Raw genomic sequence first — 27,015 nt, 5'->3', positions numbered from 1 at the left:
CTGTAGGCCCAGGTTTAGAATCAGACATAAAACTGGGGCCTGCTCCATCGCTTTAGGTAACAGGCACATACTGCTAGGGAGGAGTTTTAAATAAAATGTATGCAATTACTGTGAATCCAAAACTATTGGCCTGGGTTGGGCTTCTTGAGCATTGTCAATTTTTCCCACATAAATGTGTCAGTCATTCAAAACAGACAAATTTCTTGATTTCCCTCTTTCAAAATTATTGAAAGTGGTTGCAGGTTGATGAGTGTGAGTAGAAGCTAGATAGAACCAGTTTCATTTCTAACACATATTTGGATTCGGTTAGTGGGATTTTACTTAATAAAAGAGTGTCTACAATATCCTTCATGAATTGACTCTTTCACCGCTGTCATCCGAGACCTAACTGAAAGATAAATTAGTGCAGTGCCACAGACCAAGGGCGGCCCGGGAAGGGAGTCCCTCATAAGATAACTGTATGAATAAATATTTTCCAGTATAAACACATGCTGATAATCTGAATTTAATTATTCACCTAAATAATATCAGCAGAAGCAATTGTGAAGTGATTACCACTCTATGGTAATGACACTCTATGGGTAACCGTAATTTTTCTGGATATATGGCTTTACTACAAAGTCCCACTCTTCATTTTGATTTTCATTTCAACAGTGAATGCTGCAGAGGGAATCTCAAGGAGCAGGATGTCAGTTGTATTTCACCCTCAATATTTGGGGTAACCCAACAACTCTTTCAATTTTTATTCTCACTGATCATTTAAAACAAGGAGATGGATGAGAAGCAGGAAGTTCTAGGATCTGTTATTGATACCGTTTTTTGTACTCGATGGGTTTTTTTTTTTGTTTCCATTTTGCCAAAAACTTGCTGCCTTTCTCTAGGCCTTTCTCAATACCACAGTCATTTGTTCTGACCACACTGCCTCTGCCTCACTTCTCTCAGGAACTGTAGAATGCATTTGGGAAAACATAACCCGAATTTGTTTAATTACTAGGGGATTAACTTCATAAGCGTAGCTACACAATTAGGTAGTGTGTTAATGATAGAACAATAGCTAACATTTACTGAGAACTTACTGACGACCAGGCACTATTCAAAAGCTTGTTCCGTATTTATTGCCACTACTCTCACTTCACAAACAAAATGAGAGCACAGAGCTTAACCCATCTGGTTAAACAGCTAGGAATGCGATCAGTCAGGACTTGAGCACCACCACTGCCTTGTTTTCTCAAGTGGCTGTTACAAAGCCCACCTGGAGGTTGGTTGGTGAACGGTGAATCCCTTGAGAGTGCAAATCATAACTCATTTTTTCTTTTAAAACAACATTCCACAGAATATCTTGACTAAGAGTAGGTGCCCCCCCCAAATCTTGTAATTTAAAAATTATTTTGAATCGATACAAAGCAAGCTTTTTCATTGAGATGACTATTCGTTCCAAAGCTAGCTTGCCATAGAGATTTTAACAAACCTGTAGGTAAATTATATTAACATTGTGTAATGCTTCTTGAATGGGGTGGCTGGGAGGTGGAGCACTGAGATATGAAAAGACAAGGATTATGCATGCTGCTTCTAGAAAAAATGGTTAAAGGGAAATCTGTGAGACTGCCTTGGCTCATCTCTGGCTCTTAAGGACTTCCTAGCACACCTCTGCCCCTCTTGCTTCTGGCTTCTTTGTATCTTCGGCTATCCATTCCAGTGGCGTGGCTTTAGAGAGGAAGTAGAAAGTGGCACTTTGAATACTAGAAGATTATTACTAATCATACTAACTGTTCAACTGATGGAATGCCAAGCACTGAACACAGAATTCTTTCCTGGGAGAGCCATCCAAGATTGAGCTTGCCTTAGTGGTTTTACTTATCATCTTTTTTTTCTTCTCTTGCTTTTTCCTGCTAACAAATGCACATTTTCCGTACTACTCCCTTTGTTTTTACGTAGTTACGCATACTTATGGTGAATAGAAGTAGGTCCTTCATAATTTTAGCACATATTAACATGAAGAATGGGGTTGTATTCTTCAAACTATCAGGAAAGTACTGAATTACAAAACAGGAATTAAATATTCCTAGAGAATACATTATTTAGAAATCATAGTAAAATTAGTTTTAGATAAATACAATATATACTTCGCTAAATGCACATATTTTAATATATATAATTAGAGAGCAGCTTAAAGTAGAAGATACTGGTAACTTTTTAAGCCTCTTTTTAGTGCTATGGATGTTTGATGGCCATAACCTTTTGCCAAAATTTGGTCAGGAATTACCATTAAATAATTTACACTGATACAAGAGTCTGTACAAGATTTGTCCTTAAACTAAACCATACTACATCAACCAAAGAGGAAAATGCATTTTAAAACTTGCAATTGGTACTCTAAAATAGGTTCATTGTCAGCTAGCATATTTCTGCATTTACAAGAAACAATATACTTGTTTTTCAAGACGAAATGGTCATATTATAATAATGTGATCAAAGAAATGAGTTTTCAAACTAATTATATGTTCTTAACTGTGCCTTTATTTCTTAAAATTCATTTCATTTATGTGTGGATTCTTTCCTGCATCCTTTTGCATTTCAGTGCTAAGCCCCTTGGCGAAGTCTTGGCATGGGCAGAAGGTCCTGCTGCTGGAGTGGCTGCCAGGATATGGCGATTCTAACTGATCAATGGTAGTGGAGTGGGTGTAAGGAGCTGCCTCTAGGAACCTAACAGTTTGATTGTTGCTTAAATGAAATCATAGTGAGTTAAATCTCTTTTTCTCCACAGGTATTAGCAGAATGCATAAATAAAGCTGATGTTTAAGAAGTTTGTTGGAGATATCCACCCCAGTTAGAGGCCTGTGAACGACAGGTAGGCCAAGTGTCTCCTTGCAGGAACTTTTTCACGTGTGGTACAGGTTTCCATGTTTTCTCCTACATTATGCAAATCATTTTTATTGAAGTTAGTGTCCTCCTACCAAGGTTCCATATTCCAAATTAGAGAAGCCAGGATTTCAGCATCTTATGCTGAGCTCACTGTATGTTTTCCTTCTACACGAACCTCGGCAGCATTGCTCTCTTCTAGTTTGAGTTTGTGCACACCGAAGGCTTAGGAGCTGGCTGCGCTCCTCAGCTCAGCATTTTCCTTGTTGTTCTTCCTCTTTTGAGGTCGATCAGGCCAGATGAGGTAAGAAGAAATCAGTCACCCAAAGAAGGTACAAAATGAAAAATGAGAAAGCAACAACTGCCTCCTGGTAATTTACTTTGATCTAAGTTAGGTCAGGTTGTTGAAAACGTCATTTTTTATTACAGACTCAGAGTAGGGCATTATTAACATGTAGACTGCAGCAACCTTTTACATCAATATAAAGCCTTTGGGGATTTTTTTTTTTTTTAAATAGGAAAAGCAAGTTCCTGAGAGGAAATAAAACACACTATGTCTTCATTTGGGGAAAAATTTCACAGCAATTTTTAATTATATTTTGGGAAGCTACTTGTCAAAATTTAAAATAATGTTTTAGTTTTACAGTTTGAATTTGAGAAAAATGAACGTACTATATATCTAAAAGAAGATTCAGTTTGATTCTGTGAACTATAAGATTAGATACTTATTCTTTCTTTTGGACAACAAATATTTATTTACTGTCCATGGTATACCAGTCACTGTGTTGGACAAAAGCTGATTGTATCTGACTGAATTATCTAGTTTTTCATTTAAGTAAATTCCAGCAATTCTTGTCATGGAATTTTTTTTCAGCATAAATATTTCCATTTTGTTTGTTCATTTTTCTCTGGAAAAAAATTCTGTTATTTTATTTATTTTAATTTTATCTCATGCTGTTATGAAACATCTCTGATATTTCTAATTTCCATTGAGATGGATCATTTTATATGTTTGCTTATATGTTTATATAAGCTATCATAAAATTCTAGCTAAGTTGAGGCTCCAAATAATAGAACAAGCCGGGATATGGCACATAAACCAAAGCTAAAATGTCTATGAAGAGTCTTTAAAAATTTCAAGGAAAGCATATTCCCTGTTTCAAATTCATTTTCTACAAATTTTGGAATTTCCTCTTCCTGAGAAATGCTGGTTATTGATGGAATATATAAGTGAGTTCCATTTTGGAGGATTTTCAATTAGGACTCAGAAGAAGTTGACACAGCAAGTGTTACCTGTACTCCCTGAAAATTGGCCATTGCATCATTTTGTAGATTGGATGATCACGTGAGATCATTTATAGCCTATTCAAGAATCTGAACAGGTCTGGCGTGGTTGCCTGGTGGCTAAAGTCCTAGTTTTGCATGTGCCAGGATCCCACATGGGTGCCGGGTTGTGTCCCGGCTGCTTCACTTCCCTTCCAGCTCACTGCTTGTGGCCCCAGAAAAGCAGTTGAGGACAGCCCAAAGCTATGGGACCCTAAATCCTCTTGGAAGACTCAAAAGAGGTTCCTGGTTCCTGGCTTCAGATCATCTCAGCTGTGGCCGTTGTGGTCACCTGGGAGTGAATCAGCAAACAGATCTTTCTCTCTGTCTCTCCTTTTCTCTGTAAATCTGGCTCACCAATAAAAATAAACATCTTAAAAATAAATCTTTTAAAAAAAAAAAAAGAGCCTGAAGCTAAGCAGAACTTTTTTGGAATAATTTCTGGAATTTGAAATCAAAGCAAATGCACAGTACTTCGAATTTTTCATTATGTTTGCATAGAACTGAGGATAACAATCAGAGTTTTCCTGAAGTGAATTGTTTCCATTTCGTCTATAAACAATGATACAAAAGAGGATAGTTCTGAGACACTAATTGTAATGTATTATTTGCATAGCTTTTATTTTCCTTGGGCACTGCTTCCTGATTCAATAAAATAAATTAAAACAAAAAACGCTTCCCGTCATTCCATGAAGCTGGAAATGGGACATGGATGAAGTGAAGAAAACCCAAGCTACCCTTGTTTTTGTAGCCTTTCCATTTCATTATTTGATCCATGTATGGAAAGCAGAAAATATCTAGGTTATAACTATATTTGCTTTGCTCTCTAATGGAAACCTGAGAGTCTTTCATAAAATAAACTTTCTGTGCAGACAGTCCAGACAGATCTGGAAGGAACCAGATTATTGCTGCTTCCTAAGCACCCTCAGTAGAAGTTCTGGTTAAGTAATTGTGAAACAACAACAAAGACAGTCTTAGCTCCTTTGCTTACTAAGTTGCTTTTTCCAGAAAGTTGCATCCCTACCAGCTTTCCCAAACTGAGATTCATAGTAACAAAAATGTGTGATCCGCAGCCTTCTCAGAGTGGAGACATGCACCAGTTCTTTCAGTAAAATGATTACTGAGCACCCAGAGAGATAACAGTTGCGAATATTTTTGCTTTGACAGTAATTGCATACGTTGGTTTGTGAAGGAACTTGACCAGCAGTCCAAGCGGTAACAGAGGATACAGAGCTCAAGTCTCCCAGCAGATGCACCTATTACTTTACATACTGTTTACCCGCTTTTGGTGACATTGAGGCTAACCTTGGAGTCACCTCCCCCGCTGCCACATTCTCCTTTGTCGTACCACCATTTGTTTTTCAATTTGTCCAAGAGGCCTTGTTCATTCAGTTTTAAAACTGCGAGGTTAACAGCATTTCTTGAAACGATAAAACATATTTTGTAAGAAACTGCACAGCTGTTAAGATGTTAGAAGGAATGAGGACTTAAGCTTGTTTATAAGCTTCTCCCAGCCGCTAAATAAACCTCTCATTTTGCCATCCTGCGGTCCCTTCGGCCAGCATCCAAGCCAAAGGCAATTATAACTAATTTCAAATATATTAAATATGCAGTGTTTGGTGCTGCTTATTTTCACAGTCTGTTTATTGTTGAATAACATCACCACCAATTACATGAGATTTTTTTTTCCCCTGGCAAAGCACTAACAAATGAGTTTTCTAGCCATTGAGAAAGAATTGTGTTTTGAATTCCTTTTCCTCTAAAATGTTGAAGAACCAAAGAGAAAAAATGAAAATGCGTTCCCAGAAGGAAAAATAAAATGGAGTTAAAAAAAAAAAAACAAGCCAGCCACTATAATTTTGTGGACTTTTGCCCCAACAACCAACAGTATGGCTCAATTATTATTCGCTTTATCAGTTATGTGGGTGTATTTTGTTCATTTAGCATGTCTTGGAATCTGGGATTATTAGCTTTATTCATTTTCATAGGATAGTAAAGAGATAGAAGTAGTTCTGGCAGATAAGTTCTTCCATCTACATTTTGCGTTGATTTTAAAGGCATTAGGTCGTAGTTTAGAAATTAGGAGTGCATGTCCAATTTGATTACCTAAATTAAGTCATTAGACCCGAGGACGTCATGCTGCATGTGATGGGGAATTTGCAAACGCCTTAGATCAGATGTTCTCCATGTTATCTTCATAGGGAAAAAAGGGCAGTACAATCTAATTATTTTCTATGAGGACTAAAAAAAAAAAAAAATGTGGGCTTTTGCTTCCCATGCATTTGGCTTCTTTCCTGCTTTGAAGTTACAGTTTTTTAATGACTCATTAATTTTTTCGAGAGTCTTTTTTTCCCAGCATTTAATGAAATCTCTGTTAAATCTAAAGAATAGATACTTGTAGTGTGTGTCATAGTCACACCGTTTGATGACTCTTTAATGCCAAAGGAATTGTAGAGAAAATGAAGCAAAGTAACCACATTAAAAAATAACATGATTTGCAAGTGAAATGTTATTTAGGTGACTAATAAAATGCACCAGATATTTTCCCACTAACAAGCGAATTCAAGTTGTTATTCTCTTAAAAGGTGGTCAAATTTCAGATAAACAATGTTCTTTTCCACAATTGTGATGGTCTGATCCCCTTTGGAGAGTAAACGCCTCCTGCGGGTAGACCACACTTACAGAGCATTAGCTCTTTTGTGTGTTATTGCTAATTAAACAGCTGTTCCCAAATGCCCTAGGAAGAGATACATTAGTGGTGTAAAAGCGTTAACATATTTCCTGAAGTGAACAATACTAGGTTGTCAGTTTTAATCACCAAAAGGACCAGATTAAAACACAAAAATGAGTTAATAATCAAAAGAATTTATTTTAAACATTTTGTTGAAAAAAAATAAATTATTCAATTTTCTTCTATGAGAAACTGCATAAATGTATCTTTTAATGAATTAAAACTGACTTCTCAAAATGTTTGGTTTTAGAGAAAATTATTTTTATTTTAGCTTCAAAGATTCCATGGTAGTTTTTTATTAACTGATATTCCAATTATTTCATATGTTGGTTTAGACAATTCCTTGGATAAAACCAAAACCAAAACCATTCATGAGAGGGTTATTTAACAGGGTTATCAGTATTAGCCATACCCAAAGATAGTTTCACAGCACAACAGAAAGTAAAAAAGCAAAATAAAGGAATGGATAAGAAAAAAAAAAAAGCTTTATCTTGAGAAAACTGAATCAAGCTTTCTACAAAATCATTCTAGGACATTGTCTTTCTAATAGGCCATGTAAAACCAATTTAGTTTCACACTGCTATCCATATATATCTTTTTATACATTTGGCTTATATTATACACAATCCACACAGCTTCCCTACAGAAGGACGTCCCTCAATCAGGACCACTTAATAGCATCCTGTGTGAAATTTACATTAATGAAGCATTGAAGATATTCTGTAATTAATCATTGAAGAACATTCTATCGTATTTCAATATTTCTTTGCATCATAAAGTTCCTGTTATGTTTTACAATTGTCTGACGATTCCTTCTATAATATGTGTAAATCTAACCCTTGAAAGATTTCAGTTTTGACTGCAGCATAGAATATATATATAATGACTACTTAGATATATGTTCTAGTCTATGGAATGAATTACATTGTAACTGCAAAATATCTTGAAAATATGTGCATATCACTAGGTTGAAATACTTTTCTTCCAACCAAAATGAGAAAGTTGAAGGAGTAATATTAATAGAGCCAAAGATCCAAAGGCTGGGCCATGGAAAACCCAGGAAACAGATCCTTGGTGCAGCATCTGTCATTACTGCTTTGAAATCCCGTTCTATAGATTTCAGACATTGACCTCATAATCCATGTCAGACACTCACATTGACTATAAGGGATATTCTTACCCTAAAGCATCGGGTGAGCCTTAGCAGTGCTCTCCCAAGCAGAGAGAGAACAAAAGCGTAGTGGACCACTTTTTACATTAATTACTCTGCTTATTGTAATAAGTGAAGCTTTTACAGAATAAAGTCAACTAAAATGAACTATTTTTCATTAAAATAAGTCAGAGGATGGAGAAACAGTAAGTTATCCTATTCTTGATGGCTGTGGTAATGACTCTGGAGAACCCAGGTGTGTTGACAATGACCTTTTACAGACTGAAGTAGGACCCAGGTAAAAAGATCAGGTTTTAGTTGCTCTTGCTGCTTATGCCTTAGGAGAAAACTCTAGACAATGAAAAGCTATCCCCAAATAGTTGTTTCCCAGAGGTGAGACGAGGGGAAACTTGATTCAGGGCTGGAAACAAAATTCTCATCTGGTGATATCCCAGGACTTCTGAAAAATCCAGGGATATTTATTCCTGAAATTTCCTTTAATCAACTTTGAAAAAGTGAAAAAATCCATACTGCATTGCTTTAGTAACCAGGACTCAAGCTTGCTAACAAGATCTTGTTGAAATACGACACAGAACAAAAGCTTATGATGGAGACCAGCATTAAAAAAATTAAACTTTCACAATTGATTAACTGTGAGTAAATTAACTTAGAGCAAAGTAAAGTTTTCTTATAAAAAGGCTTGAACGGTGGTTATGCAGCAAGGTGGAGGAATCCACCATGGGGGGAGTGTTGTGGGAGGGGTGGGGTAATCCCAGTGCCTATAAAACTGTATCACATAATACAATGTTATTAACAATAAAAAATTTAATTTGAATAAAAAAGGATGATTAATCCAGGCTAATCCATTGATCTGTTATTGCTTCACCTTGCATGAATCATTTGTCATCAAATTCTATAGATCTGAATATGCTATTGTACTTTATTTTATGCCTTATATTTACTGCTAATCCATATTTCTCATAGTCTAATTTCTCTAGTGGTAATGTATTTGACTATAATCTAGTAAATGTCTCAGTAGACAGGTCGAATTTTAAAAAACCTAAGCTTAAGTTCAGTGTACTAGCATTTTTATGATTTTCTAGACTTATAAATGTTACCATAAAGGACTAATAATATAACCTTTGGATTTAGTCAACATCTGCCCATAGAACAAGCAAAGAATATTTAGTTTGAACACATAATAATTTGAAATGTCTTCTGTTTGATTAGGTAAATGCAGTTCCATTTCACTTAATTGGATGAGTATTTTATTGCTGCCTGTGATGTCAGTAGTGTAGGAAGCTAATACAATATATTTAATTGCTAAGTAATGGTGCTATTACATCTCTATCCTCAAAAGAAAGTATCCATTAGTAATGCAGAAAGAAATCTACCTAGCTGTAAGTAGTACTGCCTTCATTGGGATTCCTTTTCATACTAGTCTCCCCATAAAATGTGTGTATCTGTGTGATACATATAGACACACACACACACATATATGGGGTGTATATATATATATATATATGGTATATATATGTGTGTGTGTGTGTACAAACTGTGTAAAATATTTATCAGGCATCAAATATGCTGAATATTTACCTGAACATGTTTTTTTTTAAATGATCTTTAATAAATTGTAAAACTTAAAAATTTGGTGGAATAAAGAATACATTTCATAAAGCATCAAAAAATTTCTGTAAAATGAGCAATCAGAATTGGTGGATAATTTATATTGGAAGAAATAGAAATTATACAAAGATAATTAAATCTTTCCTATAATTAAACTAGGGTGAATTTAATTCAAGTTCATTTTTTTTTGCTCATACTGGAAAGGTAGGCAGAATGATAACATCAGTCTAGTCAAAGAGCTGATAAGATGAACCTGCTCACACATGGGTGAGATCATGAAAGAAGGGAAATACTAATTTATGTAAATACTGTCTTTAATTTATGTAAGTACTGTCATTATGTAGCAAAAGCTTTTTGTTTTTTAAATTCTTGCTCTTTATCCTAAAGATACTGGCAAAATAACTAATAATAAATATTATAGCATACTAATGCATTAAAATACACAAAAAATAGTTAAGTTTGAAAGGAGAGGAGAAATAAGTCTAGTATCTCCAGTTTTCAAGCTTGATTTGGGTATCAGAGGCACTTATTACACATAAGAAATGCCAGACCGAGCCCTACTACCGCACATCCTTGCGGGGTATAACGTGTCTGCATGATTTTGAGAAAGCTCCTGACATGATAGTATTGGTAAGCACCAACAATTTATATGACAAAAAATTTTACAATCATTACAACCTTTTAATGGCATTGAGAAATACCTTCGATGTTAAATGAAAAAAGAAATAATACGTGCATTCATTTTGATCTTAATCTTTGAATAAACTATGTATATTTAATATCAGTTGGTGTAGGAAAACACAATCATTATGTCTGGATGGGGGATTATGAATAATTAGGACTAGTCTGGATTTCTCACCCACTCAAAATTCTCTCTGATGCACAATGATACTTTGAAAATTAGCTACAAACAAAACCCCTGTCTCAATTATTCTGTAATATAAAGGCTTTATAGAATTGCTTATTTAGGGGGGCCAAAGTTGTGTAGCATTGAGTTAAGATCCCTCCTGCAATGCTGGAATCCCTTATGGGCAATGATTGATGTCCTGGCTTCTCTACTTATGATCCAGGTCCCTGCTAATATGTACAGGGAAGTAGGAGCAGATGACCCAAATTCTTGGGAGAACTGGACGGAATTCCAGGCTTTGGCCTAGACAAGCCCTTGCTGTGGTGGCCAGTCGGGGCATGACCCTACAGATGAAAGATCTCTCTGTCTCTCTGTCTCACTATAACTCTGCCTTTTAAATAAGCAAATCATTAAAAATTGTCTATTCAGTCCAAAAGGTACATTCTATGTTGGATCAAATACAACTGAGGAATAGATAAAGACTATGAGTTATCCTTGGGGAGCTCAGAAAGACATTATTTGGCTTGATTTGACCCATTTGCCTTGTTCTGTCAACAGTCTGGAGGTCATACGCTGTGCTTGGTTTCTGCACAGGTTCTGACGTATTTGAGAACATGTCAGGCAGAGAGGTTTGAGTAGTGCATCTATTAGCAGGTCTAGCTCATCAGATGGAATCTGCAGGAGGTTAACAGAACTCTAAGGGGCCTAGACAGGAGACTTAGTGTTTCTCACATATTTACATAAACAGAGTGGATCTTTACTCTTGGGATGAATTAAATGTGTCTGTATATTTTTTAATCTCTTAAATGGCACATTTTTACAGAAAAGTAAGAATATAGTTTTGGGTGTAGAAAAAGGAATTCCATTGCTGGCAACTATGTTATTTTCAAGATAAGTTTTTGGAGACCTTAAGAAAAGACATTTTTAGATTTCTTGCAGGAATACAAAAAAGGGAATTTGTTTTTAATCTTCCATGATAGTACATATTTCCATATCCATTTCTGCAAATCAAGCAGTTTCCAGATTGGAATACTCATTTACTTTAAACTTGCTTATGATACCATTCTAACAAGCAAATAATAACATCTTGAAAAACAAGGAATTACTAACTCTCATTCCATTATTGAATGATGGTGGTATTGTCAATACTGTCACATGAGCCATATGCATGGAAGCCTGTTACACATAAGGGATTTACCTTTTGTAATTTGGTTAATTACGTCCTCCCAATTAAAGGTGGGTGGAGCACATTAGCAGAGAAAAGTAAGAGTTTATAACAGACCTCACAACTTTGTGTAAATCTGCTGAAAAGATATCTATTTTTTCAAACAGGAGAGTAGAAAAAGTAAATAAAAATCATTAGGTTTTCAAATTACAAAGAGTTCAGGGCTGAATTTGTCTGAGCTTAAAGAAATACATTCGCATTCCTAGCTCTACCTTCTATTGACTATTTAGGCCTGCAAGAAGAACTCGTCCTTAGCATTATCAATGCTCCACTAAGTTTTCAATTTAACTTGTAGCCATGCTATTCCTTTTCTTTGCAAATTATTCCTTTCAGTAGGCGAGCACAAGACTCTTTTTGCTCCATTGGATTTGTGCATTCATTTCCAAAGGCAGAATTTGTGCTAAATTGCTTTACATATATATGCAAAAATTTTGGAAAAGGTATGAATTTTTCACTCAATTTTGCTAATGCAATGGTAAAATCTTCATAAAACAGCACTGGTGCTATGTAACAAATCAAAATTAAGAGGGAAAGTTTTGTAAGTGGAGAGAAACTTAAGCTCAGCAATATTTCTAATGATATTTTGAATACCGACTTGGTAAAGATGAAATCTGGAGTCCGCTTCAGTGTTTTGATGGCATAAATGTATTTAAGTTAGTATGTAGCTCTTCGTATTTCTTGTCTGAAGTGTACAAAGAGAACCGAACAAATTAAGTGTAAACTGGGCTAGTTTCCAACAATTTTAAGCTGCATCTTTGGAAATTCCAGACAAGTTACCATTGTAGAACTGGGTCTGAAGAAAGTGATTCTTTGAAGGAATATTGTGATTTCTGTGAAGATAGCTGTTAATAATTCTCAGAGCATTAGCTAGGGATTGTGCTAAAGCAAACACTGATTATATTTTGAAGTAATCTCTACAAACATTTCAGGCAGTTTAACATCATGATTTGTATCAATTTTAGATCACAAACTAAAATTTCTGAAAATATTTTGGATAATAGCCTCTTTTAGAATCCAATGAAAACCAGTTAGTTTTTCAGGAAAAAGGCAAAAATGCATAAAGTACAAGTTGGCATAAAATTTATGGGGATTCTTAGTACTTAGAGGGGAAAACATGAATATGGATTAAAAAACACATCTTCTAGATTCATCTATTTCAGAATTAATTATTGCTCATTTTAAAGTATGTTTATTGAAGTTAAGAAATGTAAAAAGGTTTCGGAGATGATGGCTCCAGAATTTTCATGAGAACTCTTAAGACTGAATTAGTGGGACAGACTTTCAACATATCAGCTTCAGTCTTTGGTTGTTGTGCAAACACATTCAGATTGAAAAGATTTAGAAGATCATGTAAGATTAATAAAGCAGCTCTCTAAATTTTCAAAAGATGCCTCTCTTCATACTTATATGGTACTATATTGGGAAAATGTCAATTGTTCATATCAAATAATGTGTTCTTATTTCTGGGTGGGTGAACTATTGGGGTGAAATGCTTGTCTCAAGTCACCCCCTTGTTGAGATACAGTCTGATCAAGATGTCTACAGATGAGCCTTGTTTTCAGAGGAGACCACAGCTGCCTAGAATGCTAAGTTCTTCAATTGACTGAACATTATTTATTTGTGATGTTATTATTCTGAAATGTAATTTCAAAAATATAAAACTAATTACTATCAGATTCCAGACTGTGCAACATTTAATAATGCCAGGCTTGTCAAGCAGACCACCTCGTGTTGACCAGCAGGCGCTTGGTGGCTCAGCCTTATTCCTGACTCTGGGTTCTTTCATCTTCTGGACCCTGGTGCTTCTTCTCCTTACACCAGTTCCAGAATTCTAAACCATGCCATGGATCATGTTTACCTCCCATATTTTGTCAGCTTCTGAAGATGTTTGCCAATTACTTGAAAGGCAAAGCATGCTAGAATGTTTGAGTCAAAATGCGTGTCAGATATGACCCTAAATCTTATCATTTTACAGATGTGGTTCCTGAGTCCTAAAGAAAGTTAGGTGACTTGTCCATCAGAGCCCAGCTGGCAGCAAGTCTTTTCTTTCTGGTCCAGTGCTCTTTCCTGTGTATCATGATCATCTTCAGCTCCTCAATCTCTTCCTGAGTATTGAACTGTTTATTCATCCCTCCTACATCAACTTTTTTTTTCCTGAGAAGTTTATCAAGCCTGGTAGAGACTATTCCTGATTAATATTTACAAGTGATTTTAATTATATATTCTCTGTTTTAGTAAATTGGCAACTTCTGTCCTCTCAGGCTAAATACTCCTTGAGTTGAGATGAAATTTGATAGAAAGGTGTTCTGTTGATTGAATGAATACTAAGTGCAAAAAGAAGAAGGGCAACAGACTTTTTTTTTAAATTAAAAGCAATGCCAATAATCTATAAGCTGGTAACATTTGTTTTTTCCCAAGGTGACAATTAAACATCCTAATACACAGACAGTTCTTACTTATTTAAGCTCTTATCTCTTAGGCTATATAATCTTGGATCCCCAAGAAGAACATCACAAGAAAGCTCCCGAATAGCAGATCAGAAATTTCACATAGAAGTAATAGAATTGCAAACACACATCATAAAGTACTAACTCTTAATCATAAAAACTCAATATCATCTTTGAATTTTTCCTTTCCTTTAACCAATTATTCATAAATAACTGTTTTGCTGAAAAGTGTTTCCCAAATTTATATTTCCGTTTCTTTTATAATGGTATCAGCTTGAGTAGAGCGTTTATCACCAAGGTCAGATTCATTGGCTGTCTCAGCCTTGGAGCCAAGGTAAGCTTGCTGCTCCCCAGTTCATAGTGCATGCAGGAATCTTCACAACTCGTGATTGATTCCAAGATACTATTCTAACTTTTGTGACATTTAAGGCTGAAATCCCACTAATGGCTTAGATACACATTTAAAAGTGAAATTTCATTACATTTCGTTGAGCTAGACATTATGTCAAGTTGTTAATATTTTCATTGAACTCTGCTAAAATTCTGACTGAGGATTCCTCCGTATTTGTACATGAAAAAGTAAGGTCTAAGGTTGCAGGGCCAGTGAATGGCAAAAGTGGAATCAGAGCTGGTATTCAAAATGTCTACAATCTTCACCACACTGACCCCAAAGCCTACTCTCTGCTTCCAGCTAAAGTAGCTTCCTTGCAGTACTTTATTCAGAATTGACTCCTAACTCATGGAAGAACCTTCACCTGAAATTCTTTTTCCCCCTCATCCTTGTCTTACTGAAGTTTTATTGTCCAGCAATCACGCACTGATGTATTCACTCAACTAATATTTATAAGTTCTAAATGTGAACTTTCTTAATGAAGTCTTTCCCAGAAACTGGAGTCTATATACTTCTTGCTTCTTCAACGTGACATCTACTATCTGACGCACTCACGTTGGCTTTGAGTTAGATGGCACATTACAAGGTTGTCTGTGGAGAAACGTTTTCCTGCTTTTAGGATAGCAACTAGATCTTACAGCAATGTTTATTATTCTCTCGTAAGCCATATAATACAACTTAGAATGTTTCAATTTCTTAGATAACTTTTAGGATTTTTTTTCACCAATTGTTCTGCTTGGGTTCTGAACTGAGGAATGTATCAATGTGAAAGAATATCATAGGTAAGCAATACATATTTCCATGAATAGCAACATAAAAGCAAAGTATTAGATTGAAAACCATTAAAGACGGTCTATCAGGCCTGGATGCATTGACATGAAAAAATAATGCTTAAGAGGGTATTTTTTCCCTTTCCTCTCATTTTCCTAACCTCAGTTTTCATACAGTACCTTAGTGATATTACAAAGTCTATACTACTTCTTACTAAAAGTCCAGCCTGACCCTTTTATGGAGGGCCTGGCACAATGGCTCAGTGGCCACATCCTCACCAGGACCCCACATGGGCATTGGTTCAGTTCCCACCCAGCTACCTGCTTGTTGCCTTGGAAAGCAGTAGAAAATGGCCAAAAGCTTTGGGACCCTGCAGCTATGTGCGAGACCTGAAGAGGCCCTTGGCTCCTGACTCATATGCTCCTGACATATTGGCTCAGCGTTGTCCATTGCAGCCACTTGGGAAATGAGCCAGCAGATGGACAATTCTTCTCTCTGTATTCCCTTGTTTGAATCTGCCTTTCCAATAATAATAAATACATCTTTTAACATACATAAATGTATAACATGGATGTTATATCAGATGCTTATTAAAGCATTTCTGTGGAAACATTTTGGATTTATTTTCAATACTTTTGTCATCTTTACCCATTAGAGTTTGATTCCCAATAACTGCAAATCTGCATGAGGAGAAATTAGCAGCTGCTAACAATTCCATGGGGCTATGCAAGAACCTCAATCTTAATAGAAGACTTGCACTAATGATGATGGAAAACATAAATGCATTAGCCAAATCACTAATACGATTTATGTGAAAGTTTTAACTATTTTCCTGCTATCACATTTATAAGTGAATGTTTAAGTAGCTATTATGCATGGGGTGGCAAGCTGGTTTCCTAATGCTGGTGGGTTAAAAAATATAGATGTATAAAGGAAAGGGATTAAAAAATAGGTGGGGGAGGGGTTTCCTTCAAATGGATGGAGCCCATTCTTTTGAAAGAAAACTCCCCTCTTACCTTGGTCCTGGAGCTGGTTAGTTCTCCTCTGTCCTCCTCCTAGGGGAGAAATACCCAAAGTTAAACAATAATAGAACATGGTCTTGTATTAAAGTCAAGTTCAGTTCTGGCCAACCCCTTCCTTAGGTCTCACAAGACACTATCAACTGTCTGATACACTGGAGCTTCCACTGAATTTATTATAAAACATGTTTTAAGGATTAAGCCAAAGGGGAATGAATACTAGTTCTGAAAGAGGGAGATTCTGTCTTTAGTCTGTCTTGTTAGAAGCTCTAATAGGAGTGACTTGGAGCAGGGCATTTGTTGAAGGCTCCTGCTTGGTAATTGCCAGAGGCTGCCTCATGTAGTGCATCTAGAGAGGCTTAAGAAAAAGGAGTTTGCTTTGGTCTTCTCACCCATCTACCTAATGCTCTCCCAGGCTTTTGGGAGTAAAATGACAAGGCTACAGCAACACCACCTTTGGAGTGGTACTAAAGCCACTATGAACCATAATTATTGCAAAAAGCTGTTAAAATTACAGCACTGGCTTGATGGCATAACAGACTAATCCTCTGAATGTGATGCTGACATCACATATGGGCACCAGTTTTTGTTCCAATTGCTCCACTTCTGATCCAGTTCCCTGCTCATGACCTGGGAAGGCAGCGGAGAATGGCTAAAGTCCTTGGGCCTGCACCCAGGTGAGAAACCTGAAAAGAAGCTCCAGGCTCCTGACTTTGGATCAGCTCAGCTCCAGCCATTGTGGCCATCTGTGGAGTGAACCAGCAGATAGAAGATCTCTCTCTCTCTCTGTCTCTTCTTTTCTCTGTAAATCTGCCTTTCAAATTAAAATAGACAAATCTTAAAAATGATGCATCTTTAGGTGAAAAGCTTAGGAAAAACTTACTATCAATAGCTATGTACTTATTTGTGCTTCTTTTGGTTTAAAAAAATGAATAGAGATAGAATTCTCCTTAACCCCCAATCTAAGAACTAAGCAGGCCTGATCCTATTACACATCTAAGATCAGATGACACTGGGTGCTTTCAGAGTGGTATGGCCACAGATGGATTTTTTTTCCTTAATGTGCTTTTGTCAAAGGTCCCAGGTGTCTTTGGAGAGAAACAAAGCAGCCTTGTAAAACGAGAATGGATTTGGAAATTACACAGCAATGAGCTCCAGTTTAGCCTCTGAACTGTTTCAGCAGTATTATCTGTCCACACAAAGAAAGTAATAGCACCAAGGTCAAGGATCTGTGGAACTCATGAGTCTGTTTATCAATATATATGTATACAGATACTTTTCTATCTATCATCTATCTATGCTTGGTAGATAGTAGCTACTAATATTTCATTTCTTTTTATTGGGTAGTTTCTGATATGATCTTGTTTGAAATACTTTATCCAATGACTAGCTAAGCTTAGATTCAGATTCTAGTTACCCTTTGGCATAATTTCATAGATGGTGAACGATTTGCTTTCATTAAAAAAAAGTCAAATACCAGACAACTGATTGCATTTTGTGAGACATGAAGGAGAGTGGAGACCAAGAATGAGCCTGAACCCATACAAGATCATGTGCTATTGTTATTTAACTTTGGGTAACTTATTAAAATTCTTCATCAAGTAAAATGGCATCAGGTGAGAAAATGGATGTACTTTGGATGTGCTCAGTTTGTCCCAGTATTTTCCAGAGACATAAAAGATGAAGAATGTTATAATCACCACTTTAATGGCCATTATGAAAATGTGCAGGGAAAAAACATTATATATATATATATTCATTTTATATGGTATTCATGCCACTTTGTCACCATCTATTATTGTTACCATTTTCTTGGTGTTGGATTCATCCTAGACATTTTAGTCACTTAGAGCTTCGTTAAATAAACAAAATGTAACAAAATTCTTCCCACTACAACACGCATCTCATTTCTGTACTTTTCCTTGAGAATTTAAACTTCATTTGCTGTCTTTCATGAATACTTTAAAAAGGTTTATTTTGGCAAAGCATCAGCCTTTTAGCCTCTAAGTATTCTCATTTCCAAAAAATATGCCTAGAAAGCATTCCCAATTTCATGAAAAACTACAATTGGAAAATTTAAAATGGTAAAAAAAAATCTATATATATATATTTTTTAATGAAATACCTGCTTCATCCAGGAAAGACATTTATATGACAGATCTTTGAAAAAGTATTTTTATATTAAGGAATGATCTAGGAATCCCTGAATATGAACAAGTAGAGGTGTTCTGGCTAGAGTGAGTCACATGACAGTGTCTCTGACGTCTTCAGGCTTCAGGACATAAACTGTCATTTGAGATGAAGAGCAAAAATGTCAAAGAAATTAAGAAGTACTGAAGATTTCAGAGCAATAGCAGTGCCTAAAAATGACCTTTTTCTAGCATTTCATATTAGCACACCACATGACAACGTAGCACGGATCAATTTTTATCATCCAGATATGGAAATACTTTATCTGCAAGCATCGATATAAATCCTTCCTCATGCATATGCTCTTTTATTTCTCCTTTTTACATAATCCAGTGAAGATTTGAACCTTGCCAAATGTTTCCTATTGATATAGTTTTGAATGTATAGATAACTGTATGAGATCTGTGTCTATTTGTATAGTTCTGCCTCCAATACCTTTTCCATTTCACATTGCACACAGACTGCAATGAAAGAAGCTGCTTACTGAAAGAAGTGTCTCTTTAATTACAACATTGTACGTGCTTCTGTTTAGGTTCTGAGACTAAATTTCCCTTCAGTTTTATAAGTGTCTACAATTCCAAACACAATGCTTAGTTGCTTTGCTAGATAGTCCAAAACTTGGGCTCTGTGAAATGCAAAGATAGGAACATTTATTACCTTCAGTTCTCCTTCCCTGGATGGGAGTTATAAGAATCTACTTCCACTTGAACAAATGTGACATTTGGTATCATAAGCTGTTTTCACCATTTGGGGAGAAAAGTCTAGATTTTTTTTGCCTCCAAGTTGTTTATTTTTTTTCTGACCTGAATTTCGTCTTTGTATATAATTTTTCTAATTCAACATGTTTATGTATTTTAATATAAATTAAAAGTCATGGAAACCTGATATCTGAATATTTTCAGTGTCCTATGAAATCATCATCACTAACAAAACTGTAGCATGGAAGAATTACAGAAAGTGTTTAGAGTAAATTCAATTTATATTAAAAAAGGAAATCTGTTTTTGTTCTTTCCCCAAAGAGCACTGGAACGAGTCAGGAAAGCTCATTTCTGATCTCAGCTATGGAACTGTGGGCAAGTCACTTAACGTGTCTAATTTAGCGTCTTTCTACAAAATGAAATGGCACTAGAACAGCAAGGAGCATTTAAAAAAATCTCTAACTGGTTTTGAAAAGTGTAACATTGTTCTGTTACAGTCATGGTTTCAGCTGAAAATACATGGCTCACTGATTTTTAGTGTTCTGTATAAATCAAATATAAGTTTCATTTTTAGTACTGAGCACATTTATTAAAATTACATGTAAATTGATTATTTGACTAATATAGTATTATCGTTATTATATCATTTAGTAGAAAGCATTTTTTTTTAGCTATACTCTTTTCTTTTTGTTGGTTTGGATGCAGTAATTTTCTTGTAGCATATTTACTTTTATTTATATCTGGCTAGCTTTCGATGTAAGCCAAAGTTTGAGTGCTTTTTGAGGACTTGAATACCTAGCTTCATTTTGCTATCTCATGCCTTTAAAAATCTGTATATATTTTTGTGCAAAAGGCACCAGTAAAGTAAAGCAGCTGTAATTGCTTATAATGTTTTAAAGGATTTCTTTCTTTTTTTTCTTTTCAATATGGTTCTAGTTACAAATATAGTAAGGCATCAATACATGCAGAACCATATGTTCTTAGACTTACAAAGTGAGGACTTGTTCACTGCAATTGAATTCTTATTTTATTAATTCTCAAGTATTTATCACTGAAACATTAATACTTCTGTATAAGTTTAGCCGTGGATCAGATTCTTTATCAGGTACTCTTACAATACAGAGAAGTGAAAGCTAGATAAACTCTGGCTTGTTTCGTGTGATAGGACTGGTAACTGGTGGTGTTTAAGGTGCAGTTTCCCACAGCGACTGAGCGTCCTATGCTTTGACAGAAGACACTGAGCTTAGGAGTGTTTTTGTGCCTTTGCCTTTTCTTTGTTGTTGGGTTATACGATAGTAAATAAATATATTTAAAAAGGTTTTGCAAAATTTTAAAAAGTGTATTTCATTCTATGGTTATCTAATAACAATGCCCTTATGTTTTCAGAAACTATAGAATTTGTCCATTTAATAGAAACTGTTTTGCAGGAGTCAGCATGTAGCACAATGATGAAGACACCACTTGGGGAATGGCAGCCTGTGTCAGAATGCTGGGGTTTGAATCCAGGTTCCGCTAATGCACACCTTTGGGCAGCAGTGGTGACTCAGATGTTGGTTCTCTGTGACACACAGGAGATCCAGATGAAGTTCCGGGTTCCTGGTTTTGACCTGGCTCAAACCCAGCTATTCATGGGCATTTGGGGACAAACTGGTGGGTAGAAGATTCTTTCTCTTTCGAGTAAATAAGCAGATAAATAAATAAGTAAAAATTTAAAAGAAACTTTTCAACCATGAAAAAGATACGTTTAAATAAAGGAGTATAAAAATTGTGTTCACAATATTCTTAACTTCTGTTATTTATAAAATGTTTCTGTAATCGACTTAAGGCTTGTTCCTGACATGGTTTGAGATCAGAGCTAATTATCTAGGAGAGCTGAAAGTTCACTTTTTAATTTAGATGTTCCAATGTATTTATAATAATGGATATTTGTGGTACAGTTATCTTAGATGTATGTTATTTTGTTCTGAGAATAAAGAATTACAGAACTAGCTTTCTGTGCTATAGCTTCTTATTCCTGCTAAATGAAAATGGAATGCAATTGTAAAACAAAAACATTACTTTTTCAGCTCATGCAAAATGACTGCTAAACTACTTTATGTTCCTTTGCTTATCTATGAATCATAGACTAGACTTAAGCTGGCTGATAGTATCTTTAGTAACAAAATGTGTCATTCTTGGCTGTGAGTGGTTTCCTATGCTGTCCTGAAACAAAAGGGACCCTTTCATTTAAATCACTATTTACTCATGCTGTGGTAAGTAGATATTAGTCCTTAGCATAAAAGTGCATTTAAGAAGCATTATACAGAATTCTTCCTTGAAGAGTGGATGATGTCTCCATAATAACTTGAGCCTTATAACATTTTATTATAGGCATTTTGGTGTTTTATGGTACTAGCTTTTCTTTAAAGCTTTTTGTTGTATGTGTATAAATACATTCCTTACATATCAAATTATTACAATGATCCCCCCACTTATCTCTTCTCCAGTTCCCCCCTCTGTCTCTATACTTTTGGTTAAGAGGGACTATGGACAATAAGGAGTAGAAACCCACTGGCGCATGATTAGAAAGTTTCGTTTCTTGACTTTCTCAAACTGTTCAGAGTTGTTAGTGTTATGTAAGAGTTATCATCTCTCAAAATATTCTTGGTTACTCCTGCAGAGCCTATGCTAAGGCTACTGTAGTGGTCATTTTCCTTGCTACTGAAAGGCAAGCTTGGAGAATGGAATTCAACACAAATGAGGTGCAAGTGACAATATCCACCAAACTTGTGACATGATGTCTGTTGATGCTCTGAGGATCTACTAAGAACCACTTACACAATTTTATAATCACCAACTTCAAAACTATTTGCTACCAGTCAAAGCCATGATCCTATACACTGCTATCTTATGATGGAAATCTGACACATTTTCTTAACAATTGAATATAGTCAGGGTTAAAGTGCCATTTTGTAGCTATGGTCAAAAACTATTATACACGACGGGAACAACAACTCTAAACCATCTTTTTAAAGGCATTGTGTGTTGGAAATGAAGGGAAATGAACAACAAAGCAATAGTCCTGACATGCAGATCCTTTGGCTACATCCACGCGTGAGTCCTATGCACACATTAATTCTTTGCTGTTGACCTGGAATGCTCGCATGATAGCTGGTGTGCCTTCCTGTCATGGAGTGCAGACGTTTTCTTTCTCTCTGTAAACTCTGTTCACTCATGGTTTCCAGGTAAGCTTAAAGGACCTTGACGGCCTCATATACATAATTTCTCAATTTATCCTTTGCTGGGATTTAAATGAAAGCAGCTTAGCCTTTGGCCCACAACCAAACTATCTGACTCAATACAAAAGGGAAAATGTTGGCTCTGGGCAAACTCACATTTGCTGTTGCTCTTGTTTTGCTAGCTCTAGGATTCCTGGTTCTATCTAGTTTTTTCATTGCTTCTCTCTTTGCCTTATGCTTCTATTAAGATACCCTTTGTGATGCCTTCTGCGTGGCTGGTCTCTGCTCACTGTGCCTCTTTCCCACTCACTGGAACCTTTCTGCATGTGCCTTGTTCTTATGCATCTTAGAGGTTATGATCTAATAGTCACTCCTGCAAAGCCTGTGCTAAGGCATGCATAGGTCAAAGTTATCATATTTGCGTGGCCTTATGTTTTGTACTCTCATTCATTCTATTTCTGATAAATTAATTTGAATTTTAGACTTACAGATATTCTTTATATATGAATATTTTGTCAAATAAAGAAACAGCAGTTTGAAATTCTGTATTATTTTATAACTGTCGCCCATCACATTAGGTTGTGAAGACCTAATAAATTGCTAAATTTTTTGGTAGCAGATCAATTTGATTCAATTACATCCTATTTACAGTAATAATAATTAAAAAGGCCCAAATCACGTTTTTTATCAGATGCTGCTAAAACACAAGGTTTAAATGTGGTAGCAAGGAAAGTGATGGGCTGAAAAATTGAGTTTTTGGGTAGATAGAATTACTACATTCTAGCGTTCTGCAGCACAGTGGGAAGACTAGGAGATGAAAACCTTAGCTATTCCAGGTTTTATTATTATAGCTTTATTTATATGTCACAATTTATCACACAAATATGTTCTTATTATGTGTTATTCAAAATATTATAAAATATGTTTAAGGAGATGGAAATGTTAAGTAATATTTGATCAAGATGTACTTTATACAATATTGAACTGTCACACTGTTCTCCATAAAATGTAAATTGAAACAATTATACAAATATTTATTGAAATTCATATTATTAAAATAATAATAATGAGAAAAACTACTCCCCAAATTCCCAGCTGGAATCTAGCAACTATTTATTCAGTGTCCTGTCAAAAGACTGAGAGCAGAAGCCAGCCTTGGGATACAGTGGGCTAGGCTGCTGCTTGAAATTCATGCATCATGTAACAGCATCCTGGCTCGAGGTCCAGCTGTTCCACTGCAGACCCAGCTTGGTGCTAACACACTTAGGATGGCAGGAGATAACGGCCCGAGCACTGGGGCCTCTGCCACACACGTGGGGATGAGGCTGGAGTTACTGCTTTCTGGCTTTGACCGGCGTGGATCTGGCATTTTAGGGAGTGACTCAGCAGATGGAAGATCTCTATCATTTCTATTACTCTGGCTTTCAGATAAATAGATAAATCTTTGAAAGAATGACCGAAAGCAAATAATTTTAGGAAGTAAGAAATCGAATTGGAAGAATGTCAAAAAAATATATAAATGCTTAATGGAACACAGAAGAAAAGAAATGTCTATTTCCTCTACATGGGGAGCTGCAGTTTTTGCTTTTTTTTAAGTTATGGGATAAAGCTAAATAAAAACATAGAGTGTCAAATGGCAGTGAAAGTTTTATGGTTCCTATTGTACTCAACATCCACAAAAGGAAAGGTGGATTACATATATTCTACTCTGTGAGTGTTTCCCTTAGGGCACATGTAACACTGTAGCTTTACCATGTGTCATCGCAGTCTGTGAACACAAAATATTGAGTTCCCATAATAAACATCAGCTTCTATGTGAACACACTGCGTGTGTGTTTAAATACCTCACAGGAAAGGAGGCTTGTTTACATTTGTGTCTGTGCATATCGAGAAGTGCAGCTGATTTTCTTGTAGGTGTATGTCCATTCCCTAACCGACACACTATATTCCAAAATGCAATGAGATCAGAAAAACTAAGTTACCTGTAGTGTCTCTAGTGACAGTAAAAATAAGAATTACATTTATATTTGTAAGTATATTTATAATTTAAATTATATTTATAAGTAAAAAAAAAGTATTTGTTTTCATGGTAGTTTTAGAAATACATTTCAATACTAATGTGTTACAACTCATTTCCAGAAGACATGATGAATATTTATTCATTTTCAGTATGGTGAAGCTTGGTACTAACCAGTAGTCAGCCTTGAAATTCTTTACTTTTATGTTTTCCCATGTCTAAGATGATTTATTTCTAATGCCAAAAGTAGGCTTCCTTTTTTTTCATATACAGTATACAAATATTATATAAAAGGCCTTCTATGTACACGTAAGTTTAAGCTAGTTACAGCTCATAACTTTTAAATGACTAAGTGGTCCTTAGGATAATAGCTTTTTCATACATGAATTTAAACAGTAAATTTTAACACCTTTGCCCTAATAAATGCCAAAGTAGAAGAAACATGATGCATCCTACAGAGAACTGCTCCTATACTGCTACAGATGTGCACATGGGTTGAGTGCCATGTGAGACTGTGAAATACTGAAAGGAGCCTCTGCCTGCAGCATCAGCATCCCATGTGGGCACCAGTCCATGGTCCATCTGCTCCACTTCCTGTCCAGCTTCATGCTTATGGCCTGGAAAAGCAGTAGAGGATGGCCCAAGTCCTTGGGCCCCTGCCCCTACATGGGACACCTGGAAAGAAATTCCTGGCTCCTGATTTTTGATTGGCTCAGCTCTGGCCATTGTGGCAATTTGGAGAGTGAACTAGTAGGTGGAAGATTCTCTGTCTGTGAATCTTGTGTGTAAATATTTTAAATAAAAATAATGAATATTCTAAAAATGTTGAAAGAAAAGATCAATGAAACATGTGCATTGTAGGCCCCATGCTGGGCTCTGAGTTGTCTGTTATAAGCTGAGCCTTCTGGGCTGAGTGGCAGTGGATCAGCTCCTCTCGCCACGAGTTCCTGCAAGTGGCCATCCTTTTTTTTTTTTTTTTTTTTTAGGTCTCATCCTTTGATGCAAGTCCCATTGGAATTGTTTTCTCTTGAAGTGTGATATTTTTTTTCATGACTAAATATTTGCTTTATTTCATACCTAGTTCCACAAGTATTTTTAAACAAGGTAAGATCTGGGTGGGAATGATCATTGCTGAAAAGTGTAAGACATAGGAGATTGTTGATTACGCTTTAAGGATTAGGTTCAAGCATACAAGTCCTTCTAAGGACCAGGGAGAGTCTTCAAATATAAGCTATTGTTCTATCCCCTGAAGGTATTTCAAAATGTCAGACATTACAAGTGTATTTCCAAAAGGTATTCTCTTTTCACATCCACCTATCAGTCAACTATACGTAAACTTTTATGATTCACTCTAGACAGCTGGTAACAATTTTATTTACGGCATAGTAAAGTTGATAATGGAGTAAGTAGTATAGTGCAGATAAAGTAGTAAAGGTGATAGTCATTTAGTGGAATGACTGTATTACTCCATAAATACTATGGTAGATACTATTCTGTTACAGTAAATTTGTAGAATAAAATTTGATAGAGCAGTTAGTAAAGAAAAATATGCTCTCTCTTTCACCTAGACTTTAACATGTCACTGCAATGCCATCTAAAGGATGTTTTGACACAATCTTTGAAATTTTCTCAGCCAGAGAAAGGCTTTCATAATTGCTTTGGATTATCAAGCGCTCTGTAAAAGGGATGCAGAGGAAAACCATGATACTCATCAAAGTATAAACAGCATTGGGCATGCAGGAGAAATGAAGAAATTAACACAAAATTTCTGGGCGTTGCTGTTAGCTGTCTATGAGAGCTCTACGTGTAGGTCAAACGCGTCAGTGTGCATCCACCAAACACTGTGGTTGGAAATCAAGTCTCTGAACAACCAAAGTCCTGTATTTCATTCTCTACCACACAGGAGGCAAGTAGTCTTTATAGCTGACATATTTTAAACCACGTCACAGGAGACTTGGTGGCAATCCCGATTGTTTTGTCCTGAAGTCTACTTTCCGTCTCATCTGTATGTTACATTAATTTTTTTTTTTGGCCACATTTATTCTGAAGCATTTGGACAAACAGCAAAGTCTGAAAACTGAAAATTCCCCAGACCAAAAGAACATTGCCAGTCCTTTGTGTTCTCTGGCTAAGCCTAGATGGAAGGAAAACTTAAGTGTTTTCGTTTGCCTGAAATCTTATGCTGCTTAACGAAACAAAACAGCAGCTTGTGAGAAAGACATAGTTAATGGCAGTGAAGTTCAGATGTCTCACTAAATCCAAAGCGATTATTTTTAAAACCTAGTTAAAAGATTGATTGTGCAACAAAACAGTGATAAGTCTCAATTGAATCAGAGGATTTCGAAGACACCTGATGTGTATATGTTCTCTAGGCTTTGCTCTGATAAAAGCAATTGTTTTGAATTTACTTCTACAAATAGAATCATTTATACAGAAGCTGCCTATTAGTGAATATCTAGATTGGTTTGTCTCTTTTGATACAGAAGAAAAATAGTGGAAT

At 35.8% G+C, this 27,015-nt stretch overlaps 1 protein-coding gene across 2 annotated transcripts in view; it reads right to left on the bottom strand.

The window, feature by feature from the left end:
- The window catches only part of GRIA4 (glutamate ionotropic receptor AMPA type subunit 4), a 307,867-nt gene that overhangs the window by 9,214 nt on the left and 271,638 nt on the right, over window positions 1-27,015 (bottom strand). The window contains exon 14 of one of the 2 annotated variants that reach the window (XM_040977237.1): window positions 5,488-5,602. The exons of the other annotated variant lie outside the window; for it this stretch is intronic. Coding sequence (XP_040833171.1) covers window positions 5,488-5,602 — 115 coding nt within the window. The remainder of the gene's footprint in view (window positions 1-5,487; window positions 5,603-27,015) is intronic. 2 annotated transcript variants of the gene reach the window in all.

Source organism: Ochotona curzoniae, unplaced genomic scaffold (assembly GCF_017591425.1).
Source record: "Ochotona curzoniae isolate NIBS_2020 unplaced genomic scaffold, NIBS_Ocur_1.0 contig_2723, whole genome shotgun sequence".
NCBI lineage: Eukaryota > Metazoa > Chordata > Mammalia > Lagomorpha > Ochotonidae > Ochotona > Ochotona curzoniae.
This window is presented reverse-complemented; position numbering and strand designations above follow the sequence as displayed.